Source organism: Mus pahari, chromosome 16 (assembly GCF_900095145.1).
Source record: "Mus pahari chromosome 16, PAHARI_EIJ_v1.1, whole genome shotgun sequence".
Taxonomy (NCBI): domain Eukaryota; kingdom Metazoa; phylum Chordata; class Mammalia; order Rodentia; family Muridae; genus Mus; species Mus pahari.
In genome coordinates this window covers 21425481-21434181 of record NC_034605.1, presented here as the reverse complement: position 1 = coordinate 21434181, position 8701 = coordinate 21425481, and the positions used below count along the sequence as shown (strand labels likewise).

The 8701-nt window shown below is 41.6% G+C and overlaps 1 protein-coding gene across 1 annotated transcript; it reads left to right on the top strand.

Annotated features, from left to right (window-relative positions):
• Positions 1 to 4079: 4079 nt before the first annotated feature.
• Yae1 (YAE1 maturation factor of ABCE1) lies at positions 4080 to 8099 on the top strand. The gene is made up of 3 exons (XM_021215795.1): positions 4080 to 4244; positions 5605 to 5726; positions 7202 to 8099. The coding sequence occupies exons 1-3, from the start codon at positions 4119 to 4121 to the stop codon at positions 7605 to 7607; spliced, it is 654 nt and encodes a 217-aa protein (XP_021071454.1). The 5' UTR covers positions 4080 to 4118; the 3' UTR covers positions 7608 to 8099.
• The last annotated feature ends 602 nt before the right edge of the window (positions 8100 to 8701 follow it).

Genomic DNA, 8701 nt, shown 5'->3' with positions numbered 1-8701 from the left:
CAAGCACCCTGGGCACTGCACACAGCAAGCACAACAAGCACCCTGGGCACATACACAGCAAGCACAACAAGCACCCTGGGCACTGCACAGAGCAAGCACACCAAGCACCATGGGCACTGCACACAGCAAGCACAACAAGCACCCTGGGCACTGCACACAGCAAGCACAACAAGCACCCTGGGCACTGCACACACCACTGTGCCACACAGTGCCAGTGACCCTGACCTTAAGTGTCCAGGATCACAGGCAAGATTTGCGTGCTTCACGATGAAGTGTTCTCACTCTAAACACCGTTCTCTGCTTTCATAGAAATACAACGAAACCTACAACCTTTAATGTTCCCTACAATCATTTCTCCATGTGTCAGTATCTATTAGTGTATCTTCAGATTGCATTGTATTAGAATACTGAATTTTAAAATAGCAGATACATTTCATGAAAGTTGTTCTCAACTTGAAAAACACTGAAGATGCAGTATCAAGTAATACAGCTAAGATTTAATCGTTTGTGGAAAAATAAGTAACCATGCCCAAATACATTAGTATGCAAATTTGCTTTTATGTTTAATAAATAATAAAATTACAGGTAATACCAAAGAATACAAAATAAATTTGTATATGATATATCAGTATGATGCTTGATTTTCATACCTATTTCATGGTTGTATGTTGTTTTTATAAAACAAAATCCCAGTCATTTGATTTACCAAATGAAGAGCCAGGAGCCAGATGCTAGGGTGAAAACCTGCTAGCTCAGAGGGGCAGGGGTAGCTCCCAGCTGGTGTCTCGGAAAGGAAAGTCTCCTTCTCCATGCTGTCTTAAACATCCTTCAACTCAAGACCCTCATTTCCCTTTACTTATGTCCACTCCCCTGGTCACTTGCTCCGCCTCTTGACCTAGGGTTGACTTCATTTACCTCTTGGACTAAAGGAGTGTGCTAGGCCTGAGGCATACAGGTACTTGTTTATCATAAACAACGGCTGAGCCATACTACAGCTAGGAACAGGTTTTTACAGTTCACAATCTCGGGGCTCACAATGTGATCAAATATCCTGCAGCAGTTGTATGAGAATTTCTTAGTGAAAGGGGCCACCGTGAGAGGCTAAATCTTTTAAATTCAGACTCGATTTCTTAGAGAACTTGACCTAAGTTTAAATTCAGGTAAACTAATAAGCTGGTATCTAACATTAGTTTCCAAGTTATTCCCCCAGCAAAACCCAAGCCTAACTCCAGTCTCACCCCCAACAAGTCCAGCATTTCCAGGTTGCATCCCCAACAAGACCAGCGTCGCCAGGTTATTCCCCCAACAAACCTGCACCCCCTGGTTACAAGCCCACCCCTTACCTAATAACAACCAATGCAGAGGGGAGCAGAAATTAAATTTATGATATGACTCCCAGCACCAGACAATTTATATTAAAGGCCACAGTAGCTTTCCAATTAGATGCTTACGCACTTACTCTCACTTGCTGCTTACTATTAAACCTTGCCCTGATAGACATTCAGGGCTCCTCTCTCCACCAAAACCATCCTGCATGTCAGCGGTGAGCTAAGGAGCCCAAGCTAGCTTGAATAAAATAAAGACCCTGATCTAAGATACATATGATTAGTTCCTAACTGGTTTTGGTTGTTTGTTTGTTTGTTTGTTTGTTTGTTTGTTTTGAGATATCTAAACTTCCCTGGCACTACTACAACAACAGAAGGGCCACAGCAGAGAAAGTTGAAGACCTGTTTTAAAATGCAGTAAAACAATTTGTGTGTGTGTGTGTGTGTGTGTGTGTGTGTGTGTGTGTGTGTGTGTGTGTGCTTTCTTGTGAGTACTCAGGTGCAGGAATGTTAGGGTGCATGACAGAAGACGACTTCAGCACCATTCCTCGTGTGCTATCCACCTTTGCGGGGGGGGGGGCTGGATTAGCTTAGCTTGAGTTTACTCACCATGTAAACTATTCTGGCTAACCGGAAAGCCCCAGCAATCCACTTGTCTCCACCTCTCAAGATCTGGAATTACAGACACACATTATTACATCTGGCTTTTTTAATGTGGGGTATGGGGTTCTAATTCTTGTCTTCATCCTTGCAATGTAGTTATTTTACTGACTAAGCTATAGCTCAGATAGTTCAACTTTTAAAGGGGATATATTCATTGAAGGGTGTGGAGATGTCACTCAGTTGGTGCAATGAATGCTGGAATCCTGTATCCAATCCCCAGTACAACACGAACTGGGCATGCTGATGCACATCTGTAATCCTAGCACTCAGGAGTTAGACACAGAAGAATCAGAAGTTCAAAATTATTCACACCCTCCTACATTTCAGGTTTTATAAGACTTGGTCTTAAAAGACTAAATCTGTTGCTCTTGAGTTTGAATAATTTATAGTGTTTTTCATCTCCATTGGTGGTTAACTCCTAATTCCTGTCTTGCTTAAAAAATTTCTTCGCTCTTTTTAATGAGAAAGAGGCAGGACAAGATTATCTGTTTTCTTTTCTAAGATTTATTTTCACTTATATGTGTATGTATATGTATGCATGTATGCCGTGTGTGGCGCGCGAAGCACTTTTGGAGGCCAGAAGAGGGCTTGAGACTCCCTGGAGCTGGTGTTACAGGTGGTTGTGAGCCATAACCCACCTGTATGTAGATGCCCAGAACCAAGTTAACATCCCCCAGAAGAGAAGCAGGCATTTGTAACGGCTGAGCCATCTCTTTAGAGAGATGTCCTTTAGACCCTGTCCTTTAGGGTTTATCATGCAAAGGTTGAGTTGGATTTTTTTTATTGCGTTTATTTTAATATGGTGTGTGTGTATGGCTCGAGTGTGCATGCATGTAACAGCACACGTGTGGAGGTCAGAGGACAACTTGTAGGTTGTAGGTGTTTATTCTCTCCTTCCATCACGTGGGTCCTGGTGATTGACACCGTTCCTGGGACCTTACCTACTGAACCAACTCACAGACGAAGTTTTGGGTTTTCTATTTTATTCCTTTCCATCGCTATCTCTATCGCTTCTTGCACTGCCATTTTGTTTCTAATTAAGATCTCTATATACATACACCTTATCACATGTTTTTAAATTTATTTATTTATTATATGTAAGTACACTGTAGCTGTCCTCAGACACTCCAGAAGAGGGAGTCAGATCTTGTTACGGATGGTTGTGAGCCACCATGTGGTTGCTGGGATTTGAACTCCAGACCTTCGGAAGAGCAGTCGGGTGCTCTTACCCACTGAGCCATCTCACCAGCCCACCTTATCACATTTTATATTTGGCTTTATACATACATTTATAGGATACAAAATTCTCTCTGAAGATAAAAAGTAATAACTTTGGGACTCTAGGGGATGACTTATTGACAGAGCATCTATTCCTTATTTGCAAAGCTTTTGTTCTCTGGACAAAAGTGTAAAAAAACTAAAGCAGTAAACTGTATCCTCTGTCCTCACAGTTACGTTTTTTTTTTCATATGACTTACAGTCTTCAAACTATGAGTTATATATTATTGTTGGCCAAGTGGCCATTTCTACACTAATGGGCAATCCACTGGGACTGAGAAACTTTATTCCTATAGCACGTTGTCCCTCAAAGACCTAAAATGATGAGTAATACAAAATAGGTATTCAAAACAGAAAAATTCAGTTATCACATGGCAAAACAAGAACGCTACTGGCGTCCAGTTCTTCAACATGTACTCCGAGCCAGAAGTTGCTAATGTTTGAGCCACATTCCTGAACTCTCCTAGTCACCGAGGAGACGTCCAAGGCTAAGAGGGAAATTGCCAATGGATGCTGGTTTTACAAATGTGTTCCCATTACTTAATCTCAAACTGATCCTAGAATCAGCTTTCACATTCTAAATTTCTTGGCTGCACGTGGGCGTCCAATGCCTTCAGCACTTGCAGAAACTGAATCTCAGCCCTTGAATGGTGGGACTTAGCTCCCAGCACCCACCCGGCACCACGCCGCCCATCCCAGAGGCGTCGGAGGAGACGCAGCCCTTAGACGCCAAGCCGCAAGGGGAGCCGCCCACGCCCCTCCGTCCCACGCCTAGCCCTTTCGTCCCGCCCCCCGAACCGGAAGCCCTTGCCCGGGTTTCCGGCGGCTCCGGGGCTCGTGGTGTTCCCTGCCATGTCTTGGTTCCGAGCGGCTCCCGAGATCGCGAGCCCTGGAGAGCAGGACGTGTTTGACGAGGAAGCGGACGAGTCTCTGTTAGTGCAGCGGGAATGGCAGGGTCACATGCGGAAACGAGTCCAAGTAAATGGACGGGGGCCCGGGACGCGCGGGGAAAGGGACTCGCAGGCGGGGGCACGGGTCCGACGCTGCCCCGGGTCGGAAGAGTCCTGGTTGTTTCTTGGTGCTCTTTCGGAGCCCCAACCGGGTTTGGAGCAGGGGCATTGATCGACTACGTGAACTTTATTCAGTCCCTCAAGAGTTTGCAGTTTGGGGAGGGAAGGAGTTGAGGAGGAGAAGTACACACCCACCGGACTAATGGCCCGCAGTGAACGCAGTCACAGAAGCTGAGTGGATGGAGAGTCCAGAGTTAGGCGTGGTGTTACCAAGGCTTGGAAAAGGTGAACTGAGACTGTTGTCAAGGGGAAGGTAGAGAAGGGAGTACTGTTCCAGCTTTACTTTAAATGCGTTATTACCATCCCTTGAAACTTGCTTAATAATATTTGGGTAGGATTGGCGCTTTTTCTGGGTGAGAACTACTTGCTAAGATCTGTCTCCACGTGGAGGTGGGTTCCAGAGTATAAAGACCTGCGTTCGATCCCGGGAACGTACATCGTGCGAGGACAGAATGGGTTTCTGGAAGTTACTTTCTGACCTTCACGCTCAAGGAAGTAAAATAAATGCCTCCCTCAAGAAAAATAAGTAAATATATGTTACTTAACTATTTAAAAGATAAGAACTGCATCCACCCAATATGTTAGCCTTTAAATTGCCCTTTTAAAGCTGCAGTTGTGTCTACCCTAATTTAATGTTCCAGAAAGTTAATATTTGTTGAGCCCAGCAACCATCATATCATTACAAAAGTGCCTTAGGAATCCAGGGCTAAACCAATAATATGAGGACAAATCTCTACGCCACGGTTCAGATTAGATTTCTAAAATCAAACTTCCTCTTCACTGTTCCTAAAATAGTTTTTTCTTCCCTGGCCTTGCCAGCCTCCTTATCTATCCTATTCTAGGCAGTTACCAAAAGACCAGACATGTAGTTTCCCATTTCTGTGAAGACCTTGCTAACACAGTTTTTTTTAAAAAACTTAACAACTGATGTTTAATGTTTGCACAGTAACCCTAGATTTCCAAAGTGAGTTCCACGTGTGACGACGAGGCATCTGCCTGTCATCACTTAGGAGGGTGAGGCGGTAGGATAAGGATAAGGCCAGCCTGGAAGAGATTTTTAAAAAATAAAACAGATGTGACAAGGAAAGATGAACCAATAATAGGATTTTAGGAGAAACATTCTGCTTTGGATTTATGTCTCTGCCATAGCACATAATTCAGTTAACATAGTACGAACCTAAATTTGTCTTCAGAATTGGTTCTGTGCTTTTCCTGAGAAGATTCACTTGGTGTCGGTTACAAGTGGTTTTTTTTTTTCTTCTTTTTAGGAAGGTTACAGAGATGGGCTAGATGCCGGCAAAGCACTTACCCTTCAGCAGGGCTTCAATCAAGGCTATAAAGAGGGTGCAGACGTCATTGTAAACTATGGACTCCTCAGAGGAACACTGAGGTAATTTCACATTTTTAAATGATGAATCATTTAGCCACAATTCTAATGGAAGTTTTTAATGGAAGTAATATGTAAAACTTAAACATTTTAAAGTGTTTTTCCTGATGTTGGATACATGGCTCTTCAGAATATAAAATACTGCTTTCAGAAAGTTTTCTAAGAGTTGTTAATTCTTCCATTTTAATAGGTGTACCTGATGCTTTTCCTTTTTTGACATTTGGCCTAGCACTAATCACTCATGATGGGGTTTTCAGCTTCTAAATAAAGCTGTTTTACCTGCACATGTAGTAGAGTACAGGATGGTAGGTCATGGACTTCAGCTAGAAGTCCATGGGGAAAACCGTAATTACTGATAGAAAGAGGTCTTACTTGTTTGAGCCCTGAACTTTAAATACCTGTAGGATACCATAGCAATAATGGCAGAAACTAGAGCCACAAAGTCAGGTACACATGGTGACTGAGAGCTGGGCCAGCCTCTTTGATGGGGATACTTTTTAGACTGTCCATAGAGAGAAGCAAACTGCTGCAAAGTATCACATTTAAAGAAAAAGAAAAAAATGTTTTAAATTTTGTTGAGACTTTTAGAAAATTAAGTAGAATATATAACTCAGAAGAGGAAGTAAATAGCCAAGCATTCACCTTCGCTTCATGTTTATGACCTTAGGGAGCCCACGGCTCAGTGTTTCACGTCCATTGACACTTTACTTCTACGGTATTCTCAGGGGATTGTAACTCAGGCTAGAGTGTGTGCCCAGCATGCACACAGCCCTGGGTTCAGTACCTACCAGAAGGAAAAAAGAACCATTATTTTTTTATTATATTATATGAAAAATCAGGGAGGAAGGTTGGTCTACTAGAAAATAATTAAGCAAAAATAATTAAATATATTAGGAGTCGAATTCTTAACACTTTTCAAGAATATTAAAACTCTGTGGGTGATTGTAATCTGTGACAGAGTTTAGAATGACTGACTTAGAAGCTCTTTGCTATCCTTACAGAAGAAAGTGGGGCTGGTGCTATAGGTCAGGGTTGGGATGCTTGCCTAACTACCTGGTGCCTTAGGCTAAGTATTAAGTAGTGCCGAGAAATAAAACATTGACTTGAGGTCACATTGATAAAACCATCAGTAGTCCAGGATGAAGTCTCTAAAATACTCCTGATAATGTTTTGTCTTTAATAATTTAGCAAGTCTAGATTTTCTATTTTAAAAGGAAAGAAAAATAAGAAACTTTTTTTTTTTGGTCTTTCTATAAATAATATCTTACTGTACAGAAGTTACATGGCCAGAAAATGTAACATTAAAATACACTGTTTAAACTTCAGTGTTATTTACTTCATTACTTAATGTTGACATGCATTATCAATGAAGTATTTCTGCATGGTGTTGTGTAGAAGAAAGACATGTAGTATTTAGTATTCTGAATGCTTGTGACTAATTTGTTTCCTCTTTAACTCTTGTTCATGTTTTCATTCAGTGCTTTGCTTTCCTGGTGTCACCTTCATGGTAATAGTTCGACTCTGATCAGTAAGATAAATAATCTCCTGGATGCAGTTGGCCAGTGTGAAGAGTGTGTGCTCAAACGTCTGAAATCAGTTACGTCACAGCCACGAGTTACAGATTTATTGGACGCCATTGAGGATATGGACCTTTGTCATGTAGTTCCAGCTGACGAAGCAAAAGGTGACAGTACCGCTGAGATTAACACCGATTCTGACAGGAGTCCGAACGGGATGGGTTGTTCACATCCAGAGTGTTGCAGAACGCAAGAGCATGCACATTTGGAGAAACCAAGCCTCACTTGGATTCTGGAGCAGACATCCAGCTTAGTGAAACAGCTGGGAGTATCAGGGGACATATTACAGCACCTGAGACAGCCGTAAAAGTGTCGCCCCTTTCTAGTGGAAGTAATGCTCGCTTATTACTTAGAACATTGTGTTCTAGATAAGGTAACGTTGATTGAACACTTACCCTGTAATCACCCTTTGTGGACGTGTTAAGGGTCTTCAGCATTAACACTAGTAAATGGAATTGCGTTTGTCTTTGTCATTGGTAAATTGTTTAGTTTTAGATACACTCAGAAATCCTTGTCGTTTTCAAATTTCTAATCAAAATCAGTCATTTTTAGACCAGCAAAAGCCAAACATTTTAGAACAAGGAAAATAAAATCTAATGCTGCTTTCTGCTTTTGTCAGAATCAGGTGGTTTAGGGCCTCTTCACCAGCAAGCAAGCCAGAGTTGCCAGAAATAACCTGAAGGCTTGCATAAATAAGTAGAAGCAGATCTATAGATAGCTATACGTTAAAGCCAAGAGACTGTAGAAACTGACACAATATTTATATTATTGAATGAATAATAAAAAGCAAAGTACTAAAGCTGACCTTATTTATGTGTTGGTTAAAGATGTTCAATTTCATGGAAAATCGAAAAAAATTAACAGTTTGTGCTAAACTGTAAAGAAAAGAAACTACTTAGGAAATGAGGACTTAGCCACATTTTCTCAAAATGTAACTATTTCTTTCTGAACTGCAATTTTACTTGTTATTTACATTGGAATTTTTAAAAAGGACAAAAAACATTACTGCTTTGACATGAACGAAGTTCACGATCAAGCATAGAGAGAATCACAGTCAGATTTTTGTTCCGTGGCCCAGGATCAGGAAAGGAGTTTTCCATCACTTTTCCCCGCCTGAAGTTAATACACAATGCCTGACATGAGAGCCAGCCAGATAATTGTCCCTTACTGACAGCTTCAGTTACTATCTAACCAGTATTTAGCTGTGCTGAAAGATGCATTCCTGAGAGACTGGCTGGGGGACCTTGTAAAGGACTACAAAACTATGCTCTGCTGGTTTCTTACGTCCCTGCTTAAAACGCACAGAACATTAAAAAATTGGGGCAGCAAAATTTGAAATAGTGTTGTAGATATACTAATACATGCTTCAAGTATCAAAGTAACGTGTGATGGCTGGGTTTG

Coding starts and splice junctions, on each gene's coding strand:
- Yae1 (XM_021215795.1), top strand. CDS start 4,119: ATGTCTTGGTTCCGAGCGGCTCCCGAGATCGCGAGCCCTGGAGAGCAG. Junction 4,245..5,604: donor ACATGCGGAAACGAGTCCAA/GTAAATGGACGG, acceptor TCTTCTTTTTAG/GAAGGTTACAGAGATGGGCT. Junction 5,727..7,201: donor CTCCTCAGAGGAACACTGAG/GTAATTTCACAT, acceptor GTTTTCATTCAG/TGCTTTGCTTTCCTGGTGTC.